The sequence below is a fragment of the Pavona decussata genome, unplaced genomic scaffold, assembly GCF_977016875.1.
Source record: "Pavona decussata unplaced genomic scaffold, jaPavDecu1.1 SCAFFOLD_366, whole genome shotgun sequence".
Classification (NCBI taxonomy): Eukaryota; Metazoa; Cnidaria; class Anthozoa; order Scleractinia; family Agariciidae; genus Pavona; species Pavona decussata.
In genome coordinates, this window is record NW_028145742.1 from 2707501 (window position 1) to 2730630 (window position 23130).

The following is a 23130-nucleotide window of genomic DNA, read 5'->3' on the forward strand; positions in this document are numbered from 1 at the left end:
CTACGTAACAAAAGATGAAATAAATGTCGAGCTAGTAGGTGGGCCGTCAGTTCCGTTGCCGACTTGAAGCTCCTCGGCCTCTTAGGAGTGGGAGGCTGGAAGGGAAACTAAACTGTTCCCCAGATCTTTCAGACTTGTCTAGACTGTACTTTGTACTTTTGAGGGCAGCCGGAATCAGCAAAAACATTCAACATTACAGCCTGAGTGAGTAGCTGATCTTTCTGCAGCCCCTTTTATTTCTGCCAATTCTCTCGCACTTGCCAACAACAAGCCCCGCGGAGTGCCTAGAAACTAGCTTGTACTGAGCTTGTAGTTACATGTATATTTCTAAGCCTGCCCACGGGCTACCCTCATGATTACAGTCGACTCCCAATAACTCGAACCTTCAAGGGGAATTGAAAAAGGTTCGAGTTATCGGGAGTTCGAGTTATCGAGGGTAAAATTATATAGAAAATAGCCTGAAAGGAAAGGAAAATTGGTTCGAGTTGGCGCGAGGTTCGAGTTAGCGAGGGTTCGAGTTATCGGGAGTCGACTGTAATTCCGGCTGGTATAAAAACAGAGTTATTGTCCAAGTTTTAGATATTTAAAAATGGGGAAAAATCCACGAGGAGAACCATCAGACTGTCACGGGACTGGACTTTGTTTTTCTCGTTCCAGGTTTCGCTTATGCGAATCACTCAGTCGTTCTGGATTATCGAGGCTTCCGTTTCAGAAAAAAAGGCAGGATTTTGACTCGAAAATAGACTTCTTTAAACAAGTTTTATAAGGAAATAAAATTCGAGAGGACATCCGATCCTGCGGATGACAAAGCAAAATAAGGGCAAATATGTACTTTCTTGCGTCCATTTTTGGGCGAAATTTAGAATCGAAGCAAGTTCGAACATGCTCGTAATCGCTTGGGTTGAACGATTATAGAAAAAAGGATTATGACATCATATATAACGAGAACGTAACGCTTTTACAAGTGATTTTTGCGTATTTGGGCAAGTTTGGGCTTGTGTGATTTGTATGACTGAGAACAATATTCACAACACGCGCTTTCATTGGCTGTTATCAGAAATTCAATATTTAGGACTTGCTCAAACTGCGCTATGATTGGTCCGTTTCAAACGAAACTGACAAATTAATCAGCAGCTGCTTAGGGCGACAAATATGAAACTTTCATGAGAGCGGGCAAATTACAAATTCCTCGCCGAGATTCGTTCTGCCCAATAAACAGTGCTGCTGCCTGGCAGAAGAACGTACGATCGACATGTCCAAAAAAACGAAAAGCAGGAAGATAATTGTGCGTGTAAATGGCCAAGCAAACCAAGGCGGACGGAAAGAAATGGAAGATTTTAAACGTGTAGTATTCGATCGCGATCCAGAGCAAGCATTTTTCGCGGTTTTTGATGGCCACGGTGGAAGAGACGCGGCCATTTTCGCCAAGGAACATTTATGGGACAATATAAAGAAGCAGAAAGGGTTTCGTTCAGGAGATACGACGCGTGTTATAAAGGCGATAAAGAATGGGTTCATGGCTACGCATCGTGACATGTGGAAGCAACTTGGTGAGTAAATAGTGTCTTCGTTTACAATAAATTTCGCGCTCGATCCTGAGGCGTGTGGTACACGGAATATGAAACAAACGTTGTCTTTCGGTTTCGTGCATGTCATTTAAAAAGCTACGAATTTTTCTGGCGTTCGATCGCACAGAAGAATCGAAAATATTTTTGGCGGTTTGTATTTATCCCGCCAAAACTTGTTGTTCGTACGGTACTCGTGCAAATGAATATACCCTGAAGTCTTTCTTATGCAAAGTACACATGCTTGTTGATCGGAATATAAACATAAAAGAAAGGCTTGCTTAAAATGCAAACGTAACTTTTGAAAGTTTTCAAACGAATATATTAAAAACATAAAGTACCCGTTTTGTTTTGTCGTCTATATAATTTGTCCCGCGCCCGCGTCGATTACAACCAAGAGATCGCATTATTTCTGAAGAAATTCAGTTGATTATTGCGACACAATGGTTCCTGAATATTCAGTAATTTTCCATAAGTTAAGAAGAACACAATCAATCTTACGAGTATTGTGTGGAGGAAAAAAGCGTTACAAAATCCAAAATAATACCGCGCGTCGATCGATCACCTACGACCGGAAATTGGTAATCAATCTGACTGTTTAGTTTAGCGCCTTTATAAAAGCGATGACGGGGTAATGACACCTGTCGATCAAACAAGTCTTCTTATGTCACTTGTCACGCTTCGCTTGAGTTCGGAAAGGTGGGGAGGAGGGAAGAACCCCCGCTCGAAGACCTATACGTTTGTGTGCCGCATTTTCCTCCTGATCTTGAACGAGCTATCTGTGTAATTCAGTTATATTAGTACGACGTCCCTAATGTCCCTAAGAGCAAGGGGAAGATAACAAAAATGGCAAAACCTGATTTGCACTTTGTGTAGAAGCACAGCTGTGGTATTTTTAGATATATCGTCTTACAAATACAAGGAACGCAATATAAAAAATTGTCTATTTCTAGGACAGGGTATCGCTTTGAATGCAGAACCCCCCCCCCCCCCCCCCTCCCTCCACCCCCGCGGTAAAATACAGAGAACAAGAATACGATTAATTTTAATCCAAACTCAATGATAATCCTGTTTCGGTACAGACCCAAGAGGTTGCCAAATAACTGGCGTTATTCTGATAGCATTCTTGCATCTTTCCTACACTCGCCGTAATTTGAATTACTGAGACATGTTAATTTCTTATCGTGTCACCGTCTATATTTGTTTATATTATTTTATCACTCGAGATGGGGGCGTCGTGCAACTCACTGATTTCGCAACAATCAATCCACTTTGACAGTTGATTGATTTGAGAACTACAACTAAAAATGTCGCATCTAATATTGTACACGGAGCAATGCCTCCTGTGACCTCATTTGCAATTTTCCTGCCACAGGAGCGCGTTTTATTATAACAGCAGATTGTCACGCCACCTCTTCGTACTGAACCTTGAAGGAGGCATCAATTGAAGTTTTGGGAGCAAGAGTTTCGACGCTTTATTTCACGGCCTTTTCACTGTGGTCCTGTAAATGGAACATGACGTATCTTCTTCGGTTTTCTCCGCAAAGCTTTAAGGTTCCCGCAAACGAGGAAAATTGTTGAGGCTGAAATGTTAACACGCATGCGCATCACTTGTTACGGAAACAATTTTTTTCCGAGAAACTGAAAACTGATTAAGCAACAAAAATGAAATGTGCCCCTCTTTGTGTAATGACCCAAGTCAGGCCGTAAGAATGCTTAACAACCCGTCGCCTTCAAACGGTTACGTTTGCAGCCTGCCTAGCAGGCGTCGTGTGGAGGGCAGAAAAGTGGAAAACATTTCTCGACCGCCCCATGCAGGCTATACATTTGTAGCCAAGAACGTCTGTTTGTTGACCAAATAAAGAGCCACTGTTACTATTATTATTTTTGCGATCTGTTCAGTTGTTGCTACTTTCACTCGTACTGCCACACGAGTTTTCAGTTTTCCGTGTGAACTGCGCCACTGCACTTGCATCCTTAAAATTTCGAATAACATTAGCCCTGGGAAGGCTTTTCTTGGCCGAGTTGGGTGTTACTAATAACGCAGCATTAACTTTTGAAACACTGAGCTAGCAGCCAACCTTAACATCTCATGGGTTTCACGGTTCGTGTGCTCTCATTTGTAGCGAGCCAAGCATCTACGAAAAACTTTTGATGGTGACTTGACCTATAGTTTTCATAATCTGTTGAGTTAGTGTCCTACGTAACTTCTTCTCTCACTAGTTTTTCTCGTCAAACTACAAGAGTTCATCAATTTGTGTACGGTTAATTGGACCTTCCTACTGGGAAGCTGTCGCTGGTAACGTCTCACCGTTTAATTGCTTGTAACTATTTCATCCGTAGATTCATGGCCTCGCACCAGACATGGACTTCCAAGTACATCCGGGACTACGGCAACGGTCGTGATCTTAAAGGGTAGAACGCTGTACATAGCACATGTGGGCGATTCCGGGGCCGCGCTTGCGCGGTTCAATCAAGAGAAAAAACTCCAAGCCGTGCCCCTCACCGCTGATCACAAGCCCGATGTTCCTTCCGAAAAGAGACGGATAGAGTCACTCGGCGGAAAGGTCCTTTCTCGGAACGGTGTACCACGTGTAGCGTGGGAGAGGACCGTCCATCATGGTCATAAGGGACCTGTCAGAAGAAGCACCGAAAGGGAGTCAGTGCCCTTCTTGGCGGTTTCAAGATCACTTGGTTTGTAAAACAACTTTTGTTTACTCCTTTAGTTTTCACGCAAGTTGAGAAAATGCGAGGGGCTCATAACGTCAAGTTTACTCTGGTATTTAAAATCTTGAAATTTTAATGCAACCTGGTTCTTTCTTGTGCTGTTCCTTTTCTGATCGTCGATCCCTTGTTCATCAACACGTTACCCAGCGCATGCGTAGCAAGTGTTTCCGCGGGGTTTGAATGCGCGGGAATTGGGACGTTTCTTTCGTTCTCGTTCCAATGTTCGCGCGGTCCAAAAGCAGGCCATCAATGCGATGATGCAGGTTATAACAAACATATCGGTATCGTATAAATCACATTTTCAAAAAGGTAAAGAACTAACTGCTGATTTACATTAAGAGGCCTCTCATCCGTCAGTTTTATTTTGTTTCCGATCTTTCGACTGTTGTAAACGGGCGTGGATATCCGTTCCAATCTTGGCAATCTTGGCTATGTCCCCGAGTTGTCTGCGCAGTGAATTGCCACTGAGGTCAATGCTGAGTCTGTCACTTCTTTCTTATCAGAGTATTGTTGTTGGATTCAAGAACCTTCTAAGACTGTTTCTGTAATAAATTTCACGGAAAAGTGATTCTGGGCAACAATCATAGTCGATAGAAGGTCTATTTGAGGCGCTCACATTTCTGGTCCCAGGTGTTCAAAGAAGAAGACGAAGAACCTTTATTAATTTATAACGCTCAGGGTAGCCCCTTCAGATGCAAAAAGCTGTCTCTTATCAATGGGAGCCCTGAGCACAAAGAGCGGGTAACTTTATCCAACGGATAAGAAGTCGCTATTCAGCCGATAAAATGTATTGGTTGGAGTACATTTTATCCGCTGGATAACGATTTATCCACTGGATAGAGTTATCCTCTCTTTGAACAACTGGGGTCTGATGGAAAAGCTGCGATTAAGCAAGACAAATAAAAGCGTTTGTTATTCGTAAACGCTTTACATCGTCGGCTTTCCCCGGTCTCAAATTGCTATTGGCAACCGCATGTTTTGGACAAATATCCAATCCAGGGAGGACTGATAATACGTCTGTTCGGTTTGACACTTAGTTCTCAGTCTCATGGAGACATACTGCTAACAGTGTTTAAACTAACATAATGAATAATTGATGTTTTGCTCTTACAGGTGACCTGTGGAGTTTCAACTATTATCGCAACGAGTTTATAGTCTCCCCAGTCCCCGATGTCCGTGTTTACAAGATAACTCCTGGGGTGGACAAGTTTCTGGTCATTGCATCGGATGGACTGTGGGGGGTAATGAGAGTCGAAGAGGCGGTGAAGTTTGTCTACAACTTCGATAAAGACGACATTTGCAAATTAGGAGACGTTTCACATAGGTAGGAAGACATCCATGCTCGCTTTGTTATCAATGTGCAGTTTAGTGTCAATTGGGGCCTTAAGATGGGAAAACAACTTTGCACGCATGCGCTTCGAATTATCACGTTTTACATCGGACCTTTTTTTATCTCATAATTCCTGTCATGCGCAGTCGTACGGTATACTACCCTCCAACGAGAGCAGCAAAAAAGGCGTTATTCACTATTTATGTTTTACAAGAACATCGAGGCTGAGATTGGCCACAATTTTAAGAACGTGTCAAGGCTGACATTAAGGACGTTTTCATTTCACCCAACTGTTTTGGAAGACTACAGTTAGGTCAGAGAGTACAAATAGGTTATGACAGGCGCAACCTAGGTCAACCTGCCGAGACGCAGGTGTGGAAAACTAGGAAGAAATAGTCAGCTACGACTACGTGCAAGATCTTGTTCTGTGGCATGTCAAACATCTGGCCAAACAAACGTCTATGCCATCATAGCTTGCTCGAGGATGATGATGATTTCTTGTCGCGATGTAGACTGCTTCTTTATTGAGCCTGTTCCTGGTCACATGACCTTACTGAAATACTTCATTGAGAACATCTTTAACCAAATGTTCTCAATTTCGGCAGGAAGTCACCATTAACAAAATGAAAATGTTGTAATTAAATTTTGTTCACCCTCGGCGACTAATGTCCACGAACACTTACGTTTTATCGGCTTTTCGTTGTCACTGCATAGAACCATCTCTATACATAATTTGCGTAAAAAGGCTTAAACCCTACATATCTTTTTGTACAAAAAAGATCAATAAATCTAACAACCGAAAGCAATAAAGTATTTCAAGACCTTTCAACTGCCAGGCTCTGAAGTTTGAAGGTAACAGTATTACTCATTCCCTACACTGACGTCGTATTCATATTCTCAACAGGTTAATTCAGCGCGCGTTAGCGAGATGGCGAGAGAGAGACTTGAGAGCTGACAATACCAGTGTCATTGTAGTACACTTCGATGAAGCAACACAGGACGAGCCACCCAGGAAAATACCTCGACTGGATACTCCTAACAGCGAAGAAGAAACAGAGACTGAAACAAAAGAATCTACGGACTCATGTCAAGATAGTGATAAAACACCAAACCAAGACTCCTTATCTAGTGAAAAACCGACACTTGTCAGAAAGCTGGCCTTTCGCTGTCCGAACCCACTAATAAACGGGCAGACGCTCCTGATCGATCCTAGGCGGGAAGGACTTGAGTGAAGAGCTGATTATAACTAAGACAGTGGCTTTAGGCAGAATGCTCTAATCTTCCTTATAATCAGCTCTCTTAAATTAGGCCGAGTTTATACAACGAATTTCAGTGTCGACCATTATAACTTATAAACAAGGATCGAATCTACGCTCTCCGGCGTCTCAGTCAAATTAGAGTTTATAATGTGTTATTGGTGATGTACTTATCAGACTGATTTGCCGAGATTTTGCGGCCCAGTTTTCCCAGGGCTTGAATTATATTCTAGGCCACTGTAAAGCTACGTATAAATTGGGTCTTTAATTATCTCTAATAATATGAATTTCGCAAGTGTATATAGTGTAATAGTGTAATTATGTAATGTAAATATCAAACATGCAACACGCAAGCTTTTTAATTACCGACATGTCAAAAATTTGCAACATATTAGGGGAGGGGGGGGGGGGGGCTAAGCCAGTACAGGTGCTAGCTAGTTTTTATGTCAATTTTTCTCCTTTCTCAAAATGCTGAAAACTTAAATGCGTTGTAGTCATAAAAAATATTGAATGCGATGCTGTGGATAGTAAACTAGAAACATTTTAGGTCATAACCGAATAAGTGAATGGTTTTCTTAACAAGGGAAAAGCAGCTTTGCAAAAAGGTAATTTTCAAAGAACATATTAAAACTCTAAATATTAGCCTCGCATCAGGAATGTTTAATTATTTATAAACAAATGAGTTAATGGCAGGACCAGCAAAAAAAGTGAAACAAATGAAAGGGCAAGAAAATAAACACGTTATTTGGCACAATTTGTGGTTCAGTTTGTTGTTGAAAATAATAAGAACAATGGCGCGAAGGGGGATTTGCATGGCGCGTTTTCAGGGTCAAAATTAAGTTAATACAAAACCAGCCTTTCCAACGAGAAATCTTCAAAGAGCCAACAATTTCCTATATAAAAGCAAAACCTCTAAATGACATTCTTGTCAGAGCAAAAACATCAAGAGGTTACATTTTAAAAATGTTTCCATTGTTAGGAGTCGTGCAAGCCTGTCACGCCTTGCTTTTTTGTACTTTGATGTTTTCCTGTGTCAAGCTCATTTCTCAGAACTCAGAAACGTAAAGCGACTCGATTAACTCAACGCTTTCTTTTTGGAGACGCAAAGACACTGGGGAGGAGATTAGTGCGTGAGCTAGTTTCCAGACTCTTTCCGCGCCCTACTTTGCAAGTCATTCTTGTGTGACGAAAGTGGATTCAAAAGTCATTGCGTTTCTATTCGTAAATATGACGGGTAAAGATGGCCATAGTTTTATACGTCGTATTTTAACAAAATGCTTCCTTCATTTTCATCATGAAATAATCCTACTACTACATCTTTAATTCGCAAGTAAGCATGCAAAAATATTTCAAAAGTACTAATGCATGCGCGCTACCCATTCCAGTTAGAAGTGCACATTTGAAAGTCATGACGCAACAACAGAGGTCATTAAACTGAAAATCATCATTTAAATCAGTGTTTTAAATTGACAATTTATTAAGAAAATCAATGTGCGTGGTAATTTTGACCCTGCCATAGAAACGGGCCACACAATGGAAACCTTTGATTGAAATGAACCAATCAGTGAAGAGAATTTTAATCACGTTTGCACGTTCGCGCCATGTTTAAAATTCATTTAGTTAGTTGACGAAATGACACGAAGCAGCGACATGTTGGAACTGTTCTGTGTAAGCAAGACGAAAGAGAAATGGCGAGTTGAATTTGCCTTCTTTATTAGCTTATCTACAGGAAACAAACGTACTGATAGGAGCAGCTCAAGAAGACATTCAAAGAAATGCAAAAGGTCAGTTTAATAGCTGCACATTTGCCCGCATGCAGTTAATGGAAGTTGTTCGAAAATTCGCGTTTTCCTCGCTGAAAGCCTTTAGCGTTGCAAATTATCAAGCAGATACTAACGTTCAGTTTCTGTTTAAAACAGAATAGACGGCTGTGGAAGCCAGTGAAGTCAGGTCAAACCGCAGTTCTCTGAAACATGTATGTCCGGACGAATTCGCGAGGCATTGAAACATTGAATCAGCCAAGGTTACAAGGGACTGTTTATTCAAGCCGAGAAATTACATCAAGGTAAGCCTTTTTTTTTTCTTTCCAAAGTAAGTTGACAAAATTTGTTATTTAAACAATTCAGTTTTATTATATTTCCAGTCGTGTGGCCTTAAAACAGCTCTGTGTAATATTTTACCGTTAAAAAAATGAAGCCAGGAAAATTGGTTGAACGAGCCATTTAATTTCACCAGCAATTAAACGCGCTTCAGATAAAAGTTGGCTTTTATAAATGTTTTGATGTACTTCCCAGTTTTCTACGCCAAAAATTTCCGTTGGATTGTGCAATTTCAGTTAATATTTTTTAAACAAGAAGGAGCGTATACAGTGAACCAAAGGCTTAATCACTGCATTGATGTATAAAGTATGTAAAGAACGTCTACCGGTTGTGATAAGTTTGTTCATAGTTTTGTGTACCTTAAACTCTATTTTTTATTTATTTATTTATTTATTTATTTATTTTATTTTTTTTTTTCATTTTCCCTCTCCTTTCAAATAAAACAATTTTCAGTAGGTCAGGCCAAATCACGAAATATCCTGAAAAACGTGCTTTGTACAATTATTCATTTCTTCGCTTACTCTATGGTATTCTTCGAATCAATAAATTAGCGAACTCCACCAGTAACATTTTTTACGGCGATAGTTCAATTATTAGTTTTGCAATTTCACCAACTTGTATAATGCAATTATTCCCTATTTTGTAGCGCTACTGGGTAAATGTACGGCCGGTACTTTGAGCTACGGTTGTAATTAAATGTTTACAATATGCAGACATTTCCGTGGAAATTCAATGGCTAATTTTTAGTGGTATGGAGCAGGAACATTTTCCTTTGGGAGTCAAAATGCCTTGCTTCATGTTCAATTAAAGTTTATTCCTGTATTATAGTGTTCATTATGTAAACTATACCAAATTTTCGGCGATTTTATTAACATTTGCGTCAAATTCACGAAGTTGCCGAATGAGCCACAGCCACGAAATCAATTCACGTGTTCACCCTTGGGGCCTTCAGGGGAGGGGTGGGGGTGGATGACATCTTCATTACTTTTTCGTATACGCTTGATTGAAAAAACGCTGTCCCTTACAAAGTGTGAACACTATTACCTGACGGAATTATGATATGATCTAACTAGCATGGGCATATTTCGTACTTTTCTCTTGTCTTCGAGAAAGAAGCGAATTATAAGCCTTAAATCCGCACGTGCTTTTTTTTTCTAGCAAGAAGAATGCTAATAAGCTTACTGGTCCAACGTTTTCCAGAAAGCTGTTGGGTCTTTTCGTTCATGGCTCTGACGATGTTCCTTAAATTGAGTGTGTATCTTAACAACTTTCATTTGGGGAGGCCTAGAGACACGACACGTCCGACACGTTTTGACATGAAAAACTTTTTTCGTACAACATGTCACCTCGCCATGGCAACAGTGTTCTTTTAGTCCAGTTTTCTCTGGTATATTCACTTTTCTAGTCTGTTTTAACAAACCTTTATTGAGTGAATTAATTTGTGCAAGATTTTCGCACGGCCCCATTCATTAATTACGTATACATTTTGCAACTCAAACTCTATTCACGCGTACCCTTGCCATTTTTGTAAGAGGATTAGTATGGCAGTGGTGCATGCATAATAAATGTATGGGACTGTTTGGAAATCTTTTCTTAATTTGGTTCAATCGAGGTAATTTTCTGAAGATCGAAAAATCCAACTAAGAGGGCAAATACAATATGGTGATAATCGACACTTGATCACCTTACCTTGTAGAGGACACAATGAGCTATCAGTTTTGGTTATAAAACAAGGTTAAATTATTATAAAATACCAAAGAACCGGGGGAGTGCTCTAATCACCACTATGGGGGAGTGAGGTTCGCTTGTGCGACCCAAGGTTTCTTACGACTGGATTAGATCGAACTCTCAGTGGAGGAAATACTTATAAAAACTACCATTTTTCTCAATTCTCAGGTCCTTCTGTTTAGCGTCAGCCATTTATAGTGAGTACTTGCTGATGACTATTTTTCTTATATTTGCAGTTTTCCTGAGTTTTCTGTCGCGACTGTAAAGCTCAATAGTCCAACTCCTCAGCCACAGGTTACCCATGGTCCAGCCACTCGAGCCACAGAACTTCTAATTTGTGTCCATATCAGACCACTGTTTTCAACGATGCAATCTACCAGCTTTGCCTTGCCCATCTGCGCATCTTTCCAAAGAACGACTCAACGTTCCGGTCAGTAAATTACTTGTGGGCTGGGAATGGGGGGTATATAGAGCTCTGGATGAACCTTGCAAAGCATACCATCCACACACCTTCGGCTTGAAGTCCACCGACGGACTTCTTGTTCGGCTTAACATAATTGTAGTTAACTTAGCTAATGGTCCCCGGGTTGGTCGGCGTCATTTTGGTTTCCATATGGGTTGGGTTCCTTTGCAGGTCATTCGGCTTTTTTTTCTTGATTCTAGTTCGGCTTTACTTCGGCTTTTTGACTTTACTTCGGATACGCTTCGTCGTCTTGTCATCTTCGCCGTCATCGTCATTGTCATCGTCATCGTCATCGTCGTCTCACCGGATTCTCCCGCTTAGTTGCGCGAAATTAAAAAAAACTCTTACGTTTCACTTGACAGTTGAAACAGCGCTGTACAAGTAAAGCTTCATTCCGTAAGGTTCAACCAGACATATTTAATTAAAACTAGTATCTTAGAAAACTAGAGACTACAGGCCATTAAACTGTTGTGGGGATGCCTGACTTGGCCATTCGTTACAAGTTTAACGGCCTCTCTAGTTACAGGTAGATAGTTAGTTCAGCCTCGCAATTTTGGGTCAGCTTTAACCCCCTAACAAGAAACAGAATTGGCTTGAACCAGAAAAATATTCGAATGTTCGTCTAACCTCTTACGTTGACGCCCTTTGGGCTCGTTACGTATTCCTCTAAATCTGATGACAGATTTTGTTTTTTACATAGAACCTAAGTTTGCGAGGTAGATTAGCTCGTACAACTTTAGTGCCTCACATGCAAATTAAATCTGTGATCAGACGTTTACCTCCCGTAAAGAGAGAGCTGACGTCTTATCATAGGTTACTTTATACAGGGTTTCACGGGACAATACACACATCCTAAGTTAGATCGTTTACAAATTGTAAGCGTACGCAGCCTTCGAGATCATTCTACGACGCAGAATCATCGCCAGGATCGACATCAATATGTTAGATAGCTTGTCGAGTTAGCTTCATCAGAGAGTGACAGACAAATGGGAGAATTTTTTCGCTATGGCAGCGTTGGCATTTAGACGGACGGAAACGTCTTCTTGTTAATCTTGCCTCGTGGGAGGAATCTCTTTATAGGAAGCCCTGCATCGCACCACGCAGGCACAGATCGCCTACAAATGGTAGGCGTAAGGAGTCTTCACGACGAAGAGAGCTTCCGGAGAACGGTTGCTGCGTGCTATAGGGGTCTCAGCAGTTTTATACTGTTGAAAGCTCTTATGGGACGTCAAGCGGCCTGTGAATGATCCAGACCAACAGAGAGCGCGGTTCCGTACGTGGTACTGCAGAGGAAGAGGCCGGCCGAAGAAAGAAGAACAAAGATCGTCGATCATCATAGAAAGCTAATTCAGTTGGTGTAAGTAGACGAGGAGCTGCCTATGCGGCGATGAAAGAGGATGACGAACGAGGACCAGGCAAGCAGAAGAAGAAGATGAAGAAGAAGATTATGACCGAATAATGGGTCATTTGCATTGAGATACCATTTGGTTCCTCTTCAAAAAACGGCATATTTTTTCGGTTGCCCAAATGAACATTGAAAATGATTGTTAGGAGCAAAGGAAGACCTGGACGAGGATAGAAAAGATTGGAATAAATTAACAGATGTTGGAAATTAATTCAGAGCCAAATCATATCTCCATGCAAATCATCTGTTTACTCGGATTAGGCAGAAGACAAGACAGAGCAGACGGTAGGAGGATTAAAGCTCTTTCAACTAACATTGACTTTCAAGCTTCATGAAAAGTAACAGTAAGTATGACATCTAACCTGACATTAGTATAGATCATCTAGAATTGCAGAATTATAATGCGCCGGAATGAAAATAGATTTTACTACTGAGGAAGAGCAGTTTTGCGTTCGCATTTTTTTTTTTGGGGGGGGGGGGGGGTGTAGGGCTTATTTCACCTTTATACTTGTTGCGCCAAGGAAGCCTGCATTTGTCAATGTTAGTTAAAACAGTCAGTATAAATTATATAATTGGCCGGCCGGTCTCCAACTTCGGGATCATCTCCAATTCACCACCTGCTCAACAAAGCCAACTACAGCCTGTTCAGCTGCGACTGGGACACGTGACTCTTGGAAGAACCACTTCCCCTGAGCCCGCGATGGACAAGACGAAAGAGGACAGCAACACAGCAACCCATGTAAGGTGGGGTGGATTTACATAGTGCAACCTCTGCTTTTCACTCGAGCTTAGGCCAATGAAGCTCCGCCTCGTAAAAATCGTTCGTAGTCGTAAGAAAAGTGTTAGGAAGTTTGAAGTTAAGTTTACATAGGACAACTCGTGATAGTTGTCTTCGACAGTTGAAAGCAAAGGCTGCACTGTGTCAATCAGCCCGAAGCTAAAGCCTGTGGCCGCCAGGTATGTGGAGAACGCGCGCGAGAATGCATGTTGCGTGACACGAGAAGGTAACGCCAGTTTCGAGTCCTCGTTCAATCTGTTCTCATATCTTTGATTTTCACTCGAGATACGCGTCGTGTATCATAAGAAACAGGCAGCGAAACTTGGAATAGACGTTATTTTCGAGTTCAACGAAACATGTGGCCGCTTCGGTTTTCGATTCCGGTTTAAATTCGGTTGTTTGTTCGGCCTTCTATTCGGCATTCGGCTCGAAATCGGTTTTGGTGGAGGCACTTGGTATCGACAAGGTCTCGATACCAAGCAGTTAACATCGATATCGAGGCGTCTTCTTCCGAAGTACCCTGGGGTGTTTCATTCGAGGCGTCAAGTTTTACGGATGTATGAACACCCCTTGGTTTCTCTGGAAGCAAAATCATTAAGGAGCGCATCCCACTCCCATACAATTAAGTAAACTGTGTAACTCACAAATGAAGTAAATAAATTTAAAAGCTACGTTGTCAGTGTCGTTATTCTAAGACATTAACTGGACGCAACTATACTAACTGCTGATGGTTTCTATTTCAGGGATGATAAACTTGTAACAAAGGTCTACTGTGTATAACAAAAGCGCGACTGACTGCGTGGGTTTTGCTAACAAGATACCTTTAAAGGTATCAAACGAACGACTAACTTGGATTTCTTTTCAGGAGATATTTTTTTCTCTCAACTATTTCTCTCAACTTTGCTTAAATTTTTGGAATATACGCACACGTGTTTGACGGAATTTTTTGGGTGCGTCCTTTCAAGAAACGCGCTCGTCTTTTGCGAAATTTTTGAGCGTGTCCTCTCAAGAAATGCAAGAGTGTTTCGCTTATTTTTTGGGCGCGTTCCTGAAGAAACGCGCGAGTGTCTGGCGGATGTTTTTGGGCGCGTTCCTGAAGAAACGCGCGAGTGCCTGGCGGATTTTTTGGATGCGTTCCTGAAGAAATGCACAATCGTTTCGCTGATTTTTGGATGCGTTCCTGAAGAAACGCGCGAGTGTCTGGCGGATGTTTTGGGTGCGTTCCTAAAGAAACGCGCAATCGTTTCGCGGAACTTTTGGGCGCGTTCCTGAAGAAACGCGCGAGTGCCTGGCGGATTTTTTGGGTGCGTTCCTGAAGAAATGGGCTTTGCTCATGGATTTTTTGGGCGCGATCCTGAAGAAATGCGCGAGTGGTTCGCGGAAATTTCTGGTGCGTTCCTGAAGAAACGCGCGAGTGGTTCGTGGAAATTTCCGGTGCGTTCCTGAAGAAATGCGCATGAGTACGTTCCAAGTGATTCTATCGGGTATGAGAGTACAAGCATTGAAGGTAAACCATATGAGTTTTATTGCCAGCTATTTTGGTCAACTGATGTGTTTCGTTCCCAGATCCGAAGGAAAGAGCACCAATTCATCACCGGCAGACACGCTATCCAATGAAGACGTGACAAGAGAGACGAGACCTTGAGTGTAAGTAAAATGATTAGTTGATTGTCTATTTAACAAATCGACGGCAGTTTTATATATTCTATGCTCTCATAGACCATAAAATGACGTCATAAAATATTCAAAACTCAAGTGGAACCGCGAGCTGACTGCCAAGCTTTCAACATTTTATTACGTCATTTTGTGGTCTATTAAGAGTGTACACCATAGTACACTGTCGTCGATTTGTTTTTTACAATAACGTGGAAAACGTACGAGCGGGATTGGCTTTATTATCCGTTGAGAAAGAGCGCGCGTTACATCTGACGTCACTTATGTTGTCCGTACTCTTACGAACAACAGCTACGAGCCAATCAGCGCGCGGGAATTTGGACAGTTATTGTAAAAAAAATTGCTACGACTGGACTTGACGTATTTGTGTGACTTCCGTCGGGGTCCCGCCTAATTCTTTAGCCTTAATGCTAACGGAGGGAAAAAAGTTACTCACCCAAACGAAGCTGAAAAAGCATGTTAACTTGTCCTTTCCATGGATTCAAACTCATGATCTTTGCTATAACGGCAAAAAATTGCAAAGAAACAAAGGCCGTTTTTACCATCTACATCATACTGGTGGACACACTAGGTAAAGGTACATGCCGGAATATTCGGATACAACTTTTACAAGGATTCAAACTCGTTTTTGTGAAAGACAATGGCAGGAAAAAGCTCTCTCTTTATGTCATGATTCTTTGAAGCCTTTGGTATAACTCCAGTTGATTTGCATCTTTGATTAATTACATTGATATTCGTCTTACATATAGTTAGGTATTAAGAAGACAACTCCACAAGATATCATTGCAGCCATATTGCGGAACCACTTCTGCAGCATCTCCGAAAGAATTGCCTGAAGCTGTAGCTTGCGAGGTTAGTATCCGGAGAAACGAAATTGGGCGCTAAATGGGATTCTAACCCATGAACCTTTGCCATGAACGGTGAATGTATATTCTACCTCAAGTGGCAAAGTGGCACAACTGAAAAAAATACTTCAAAGCAGAAAATGAAAATTTCTACCGCTGAACTTTGGTTCAATATTTGAAGTACTCTTTTCAAGAGTTGCAAAGGCTGGACTGAGAGAAATTTTGATTCTAGGATTCAAGTTCATGGCCTATAAAAGTGCTATAATTACCAAAATATTCTAACAACGGTTGCAAACGAAAGACTGAAGCAAAAGAATTACGACGTAAAGTTGAGGAGATTCATACTCGTGTTGTATGCTACAACAGCGAAAAATACTTTTTCTGAAAACCTTGGAGCTTAAATGAGCTTATGCTAAATAAAACAAAGTTATTATACCAAATGTAATGGACTACGCTGGGATTCAAACCCATTTGCCTGAGCAAATCAGTCGCTTTCGTACAACTCAAGCTGGCTGGCGTTTCAGTTTATACTGACATACCTCTTAAGAAGTATTCTTTTAGATATGCAGAAAGTTTCGCCAAAAGGTTATTGTAATCATATGTTGGAAGCCCTTCATAGCATCTTGGAGAGAATTGCCACAACGTAAAGCTGGCAAGGTCAGTATATGAATTAAAGTAACAAAGTAGGTTTTATGAGATTCAAGCCCATAAACATTCTCTACAGTTTTAAAGGAAAGGAAGGACTGAAATGTCTGAGATCTAAATGGGATTCCAACCCAAGAATTTTGCTGCTATGGCGAAAAGACTGTAATCCATGATCTCTGCTGCGTTGTTGAAAAACGTTTGCAAACGATTGCAAAGAAAGGATGGAAGGACAATTGTGACATGAATGGGATTAAACCCCCGGTTTCTGCCACAGCGCCGCAGTGGTAAACCTAGTTTATCAAACGTTCTTAAGAAAAAAATAAGACTACTAAAAAGGAAAAGAAAGCATTTAGATCAATTTACGAACTTCTTATTCTCTTACTAATCCTTGTGAGAAACTTTGAGTGCAGTTGATAAAGATATTCCAGATGTCGTTGCAGCCATCTATAAGTTCTTCTCCATCATACCAGAGACATCTCAGAGGCTCCCTTACTAGGTTAGTGTGCGTATAAAGAATAATTAAATGTTGTACCGGATTCAGACCTATCACCTTTGCTATGATGATGAAAATAATTGACCAAAAGGTGAAGAGACGAAGGAATGAAGAAAAATTGAAATTGAAAATTGGAATTCAAAGCCATCACGATAGAATGTTTTGAAAGAATATGCCATTTCCGAGTCATTTCCAATGCCATGATCTTTGCTGTAATGCTGAAATTTGTTTATCGGCCGACCAGCAATATCAAAGAAACGAAGGAAGGACAATTTGAGATTCAGTGGTCTTCGTTTTAAAGTTGAAACAGTTTAACAAAGCAAAACTTTTCATAGTTTGGTTGCCGTGATATGAATGAAAACTAATTTGCACGAGAAAAACTTTGCACTTAGCCTCACTTTCATAACGAGGTTCAAAGCAACTCGAAAATGGCCAATTCTTTCAGTCTTGCTTTTTTAATTTGGTCTAAAAATGTTTCTTTTCAATACAGGAGAGCATGAACAGTTATCATGGACGCATTCTCCTTAGCTCCAGGGAGAGAGTGACGTACCAGACGCCCACCTGCCAGCCGAGGTACAGATGAGGAGAACAGAAAAAAGACAGACGGGCAGAATTGGTTTCAAGACCCACGATGATTTTTCCTGGGGGAAATGCTTTATAAACTTTCAGCTGCAAAGACCATCGAGAAGGAAAACTGAGGGGTTTGTCTACGTTTGCGGTAACAACTCTTATTTCATTTTCTAAATTCATGAAATCGCAATAAAATAAAAGCCGCGAGGCAACACCAAACATAAAACTAAATACTAAAGGTGAAATAACAAGGCAAATATAAAGAAAAATAAATGCTTGACAAAACAGAACAAAATATAATCATAAACGTTCATTCAAAAATAACTTTATAAACATTAATAACTATTAAAAATAAGCATAAAGAAATAAATTTAAACCAAATAAAATGCTAATAGTCAAATAAAAAGAATATAAACATTACTCTTTGTCTACATGGAATGTTTAATTGTGCTTCATTGTTCTGATTTTTGTCAGGTGTTTTGTTAAGAATCTTTTACTTTTAAGGTATCCAGGTAGTTCTGACTTTTAGATGGACATAGCTGTGGCGATCATGAATTAAGATGCAGCTGATGACAATGATGATGATGATGATGATGATACAGGAAGTTCCAGACTTCACCCAGAGGCCTTCGTGCTAAAGGTTAGTTTGTGAAACAAACGATAGGGGAGTTTCTGCACAGTGACTGAAGCCTGTAAACTTTGATCTATGACGATCAAACTAGACAGAACGGATAAAAATCTCGGTCGAGGCTTCATTGAGATTTCAATTTCTAATTGATTATGAGGTTATAAATCAGAATTCTCTTTATCATTCTCAACTCCTGCAAGGTAAAATGTTTACTATAGTAATCCTTGAGGTCGCAGAAAATGCCACAGTCGATGTGCTTAAGATCACGTAAAACCTCAAGGCGTTCTGGACAATCCGATGTTTTTGGTCTCGACTTCTTTTTAACGCATATGCATATTGATAAATGTGTCAATAACCCACAGCACCCGTAGAGCACGCGTCACGGACCCTCAGAAGAGCCAAAGAGTGAGATGACCAGCCTAGGATCTGCTTCGCAGGCGTAGAGGACCCTCAAACTACCCGACGACGACTCACAGAGGACCTGCCGAGGACACAACGGACCTGCCGAGGATCCACAAATTAAAAGGACCCACATAGATGTTTGTTATCACAGGTGAATAATTTTGAAATTTGTCGAACGGTTCACATTAGCAATTGTCTTCATTGCCCTCCTCACTCTCATCACCCTCTCAGAAAATTAAGGCCTCGCTCGAATTTGTTTTATGGAAAAGTAATAACGCTGTTTAATTTTTAAATCCTCAGCATAATTAAGGATCTAGTTGAACGAAGGTTAAATAATATTCAGCGTTTTGTCTCGAATTTCGCCAAAACCAAAAATTAAAGCAATCCTTTATTTTTGTTGCCTTGGTAAATGACAAAGCTTATGACAAAAAACTAATGTTCTGACTTACCTTGACAACAGATGATGAAGACAATACTCGTCATCCAATCCAGTGTACTTGTCCGTGTGCCACGTTGGAGGTTGCTTCCAGTTTTACATTTGGAGAAGCTAACTATGACAGCCCACGTCATTAAGCACAGATTGGAGGACTAATAAAAATCAGTGAGTGGTTCATCTGCTACACAAATCCGGCTTTACACTGTGGCAGGTAAGGATTGAGACAAAACGGTCATGTTTACCCATATGATATCAACATGGCGTGATAATGGGTAAATATATGGGGTAATATTTTTAATGTGGTCTGTTGGGCTTTCTCTAATTGTTGATTATCGTATTAAGGTTCCAAAAAACGTTTGAGGGATATCTTTTAGCGAGAACGAAGCTTTTCGGATTTGGAATGGGTGGAGCAACTTTGTGGATTTAACATGATACACATCCTGGGGTGATGGTCTCTATTTTTCTTTCTTGATTCTTATTTTGGGTCCAAGAAATTGATATGATAATATAACATTTGACAATAAAACAGCTCCTGTATCCCAGTCTGATTGAGAGGTATGGCGATCGATCTAAAATATAACCTGTTCAGTTCAAGATAAAAGCTTAAAATAATAAGAAGTTTGAACCAATGGCTACCGCGGAACGACTTTCCCTTATACCTTACCGATTATACCCCGTTAAAGTCCAAACTAACAGAAACCCTGAGCGCATATTTGTTCAGAGGACGTTTAGAGGGCTTATTTTCGTGGACATAAATAAAAGGCTTTCATGTGGCGTTAAGGTTATATAACATTCAGTAATTTGCGCTGATTGGATAATTCGAAATTCGTCTACAACAAATTTTGGAGTACGACAGAAATTTTATTTCCTGGAGGTTGGCATAATAAGTACACAGTTTGCGAGCAAGCTCTTTGGGGTGGGGTGGGGAAGAGGCATTCAAATTCACGAGACACGGCGGGTGAAAGCTTTCGCCCCTCCTCCACTCCCCCATTCCACCCCCGAGAGTCTGTACACAGGCTAATAAGTACATATTTTTGCTTTTAACAATGTTAAAATAATCTAAAATTTGAGTTTGAAAACAGAAACCCGGCCTTCCTTGTTTTTGCCTTGGCGTATGACAAAGCTAATGACACGAGTTATGTTCTGACTTTTTTTGGCGACAGGTGACAAGATAAAACTCCACATCCGATCCCGTGTCCCTTCAACTTGCAGCAGAAACTGACCAACGTGATGACAGCTCATTTGAGTGGAGGACAAATCAACAACAGCGCGCAGGAGAGTTGTCTTCCCATCACATTATCCCGACTTTGCACTACACTAGGATTGAGACGGGCCGGTATGTTGCACTCATATCATATCAACGTAGACGTGGTATTTGTTAAATGTCTGGGGCAATATTTTGTATGTGGGCTTGAAGCTAGCCTCTTTCTCTAAATAAAGATTGTCGCATTGAGGTTCGATAAAAAGCTTGCGTGAGACGTTTTTATGCAGCGAGACCGAAAGATTTTTCGGGATTGAAATGGGTGGGGCAAAACTTTGGATGCCTCCATCTCCACCTCCAGAGGTGTAAGTTATATTTTCTTGGACGTCTTAATCATTTATGTTTATTTTTTATCTTTCTTGAGTTATAAGAATTGTTATGAGAATATCGGACAGTTAAACAACACTGTACCTTGTTTTGGCTGAGTGCTCGCCGGTGATCTTCAGTTCAATACTGTCACGTTTCCAGTTTCTATAATTGCTGTGGTACCTGCGTGACAGTAAACCGCGGTTACTGCAGTTGTGAGCAAGACACCTAATACGATTGTTTTTCTTTGGTTCCAGACTCGTTAACAGTTGACAAGATATCCACTTCCCAATAGCAGCATGAGAAAAACGAGATTACGCAGGCGAGGCTTATCTGGATGAACAGAGGGACTGATCAGGATTGCTGTTTCTTGAATGGACATTCATGGTAATTATATGAGAGACTTGAACGGAAGACCAAAGGAGCCGAGCAAGACTTCAAGGAGCAAGAACTTGTACGACTAATGTAGATGATTAACGCTTTCACTTCCAAGACAGCCCAAGCTTAAAACGTGGGCTAATTTGCAAACCATTTGGTAAAATGTTGAACAACCAACAGTACCATAGAACTGGCCAATAGCGATTTTTATATTTGAGCGGTCGCACTTGCACGAAACTGTATGCACAGACTCAGAAGTTAGAGCCACATTCATTGGCATGGTGACTCTAGGACATTTTGATCACGCCACAGGCAGGAAATTGGAATTTAATTAAGCGATTCAAGGTTTGAGCCTTGGGAGTGAAAGTGCCCGTTAAAGCGTTCGCTATTTCGTGCTTAATTATCGATGTATTTTAATTTAATAATTACAAATTTTTGCCTGTGGAAATCTCTGTCAGTCCCACCATTTTGGTAGCAGCTAAGACTTTTTATAGGGTTTCGTTATTTTCCTCCAGATTTGTACCAATTCTATGAAAATTTTTCACTAAACAATCTTGTAGGTCCCTTAAGCCCTACGGAAAAATAAGAATTGAAAACGTGTCTATTAATTTTTAACGATTGCATAATTAGCCCGACAATCGTAAATACCGATCGAACTTCAATGAATTGATTGGCAAACAAATTAGAGCTGGCTACAATTTATTATTACTTACATCCACTCAAAACTGTATTCAGTGCCTGTAGTTCAGGGAAATGTTTATATCATGGACTATTTTCAGCACATGAGATCATGTTAATTAAGGACCAATTCTTCATTTCATGAGGTCATATATAAAACTTTCATGTTGATTTTCCTAAGGAAGGTAATTGGATAATCCACTTGTGTTGAAAATCCGCACACATTATAGAGGCGTTTAGTCGAGTTGTTAAAGTCGGTGTTTTAGTTACTGAATAATTGAAACAAACGTATTCCGTGGCGAATGCAATTGAAGGCGGAGTGCAAAGAGATCCTGCTCATATACAGGTCATGTATCTAATAATGCTATATATATAAGGTTCTTTCTGCACCGCGCCCTTTCAATTGACTTAACCTCCCATCCTTAGCAATGTTTTTTGGAAAACGTAACAGCATCGAAGGGGTAGGGAAGATTAGAATCAAAATCATGTTTTGCTTCATATTCTATCATGGGTTCATTTACATCCCCTTACTTGCAACACCAACCTTGACAATTTCCTGAACTATGGGCTTGAAACATGATTTTGGGTGTGTTGGAGTACCATAATTTTTTCGAAAACTTTAGCATTGTTTTTGTCCAAATTTATCAATTTTTTATTTAGGGCTAATTATGTCATCTTTCAATTTAAAAAAAACGGCATTCGAAGTCTTTTCGTTCAATCCAGTTAGACTAGATATCCGCTGTTGAAACGGTTGTCGCTGACTGGCAGAGGTTTCACCGATTCTAAAATACGTTTTAAATCGTCTTTTCAGTTCCAATGATTCGTTAAGGACTGATTCGGTAAAGATACTATATTACGGCAATTGGTAAAAAGAAATTATATTTGTAGAAACTTTTTCGTTTAATAGTTAGTTGTTTTTCATAACCTGTGAAATCAATTGTTAAGAGTCAAAAAAACAAAACAAAGGTAAATAATGGTATTCAGCTTTTTAAGCCCTAATATCGGCACATATTCTCCTCTATGTTCCCCTAAATTTTCTCATGGAACTAGTTAGGAATATTTGTTTAAAAATCAAGACATTTTGTCTTTAGTGATCATTTCATTTTTTCTCATAAGCTGAACTCTTGATCAGGTTGTAATATTGCGAGGAGAAATTACACGCTTATCACTATGTGGACTTGAAGGGTTAATGACTAATATTGGCTTGATTGTCTAGTTTCTATTTCACGAGTCATGTTAAATCACCCTATTTGCCGGTAGCTTTAGTGATTTTTCAAGTTAACCCGTCTGAAGCAGATTATGGAACAATACTCTTTATTAACCATCTCATTGCTGATGGAATAACACGCGAAACAAGCCCAAAATATAATACAGTATTTGCGAATTCCTTTAATTTATCAATATCGTTGGAATGAGGCCAGCTTTCTATCGCGCATGCTCATTCCGTTGCCTTTTCTGGATTT

The 23130-nt window shown here is 40.4% G+C and overlaps 2 protein-coding genes across 2 annotated transcripts; both read left to right on the top strand.

Annotated features, from left to right (window-relative positions):
• The first annotated feature begins 974 nt into the window (after positions 1-974).
• Positions 975-7632, top strand: LOC146452813 (protein phosphatase 1D-like). Its single transcript, XM_085097471.1, has 4 exons — positions 975-1550; positions 3909-4259; positions 5406-5616; positions 6527-7632. The coding sequence occupies exons 1-4, from the start codon at positions 1253-1255 to the stop codon at positions 6852-6854; spliced, it is 1188 nt and encodes a 395-aa protein (XP_084953597.1). The 5' UTR covers positions 975-1252; the 3' UTR covers positions 6855-7632.
• Positions 7633-8511: 879 nt separating this feature from the next.
• On the top strand, positions 8512-21506 carry LOC146452814 (uncharacterized). The gene is made up of 11 exons (XM_085097629.1): positions 8512-8662; positions 8798-8943; positions 10942-11135; positions 13119-14998; positions 15775-17011; positions 17499-17709; positions 18083-18218; positions 18569-18759; positions 19069-19255; positions 20208-20380; positions 20869-21506. Exons 2-4 carry the CDS (start codon positions 8852-8854, stop codon positions 13334-13336), a joined length of 504 nt encoding a protein of 167 aa, XP_084953755.1. The 5' UTR covers positions 8512-8662; positions 8798-8851; the 3' UTR covers positions 13337-14998; positions 15775-17011; positions 17499-17709; positions 18083-18218; positions 18569-18759; positions 19069-19255; positions 20208-20380; positions 20869-21506.
• Positions 21507-23130: the final 1624 nt, after the last annotated feature.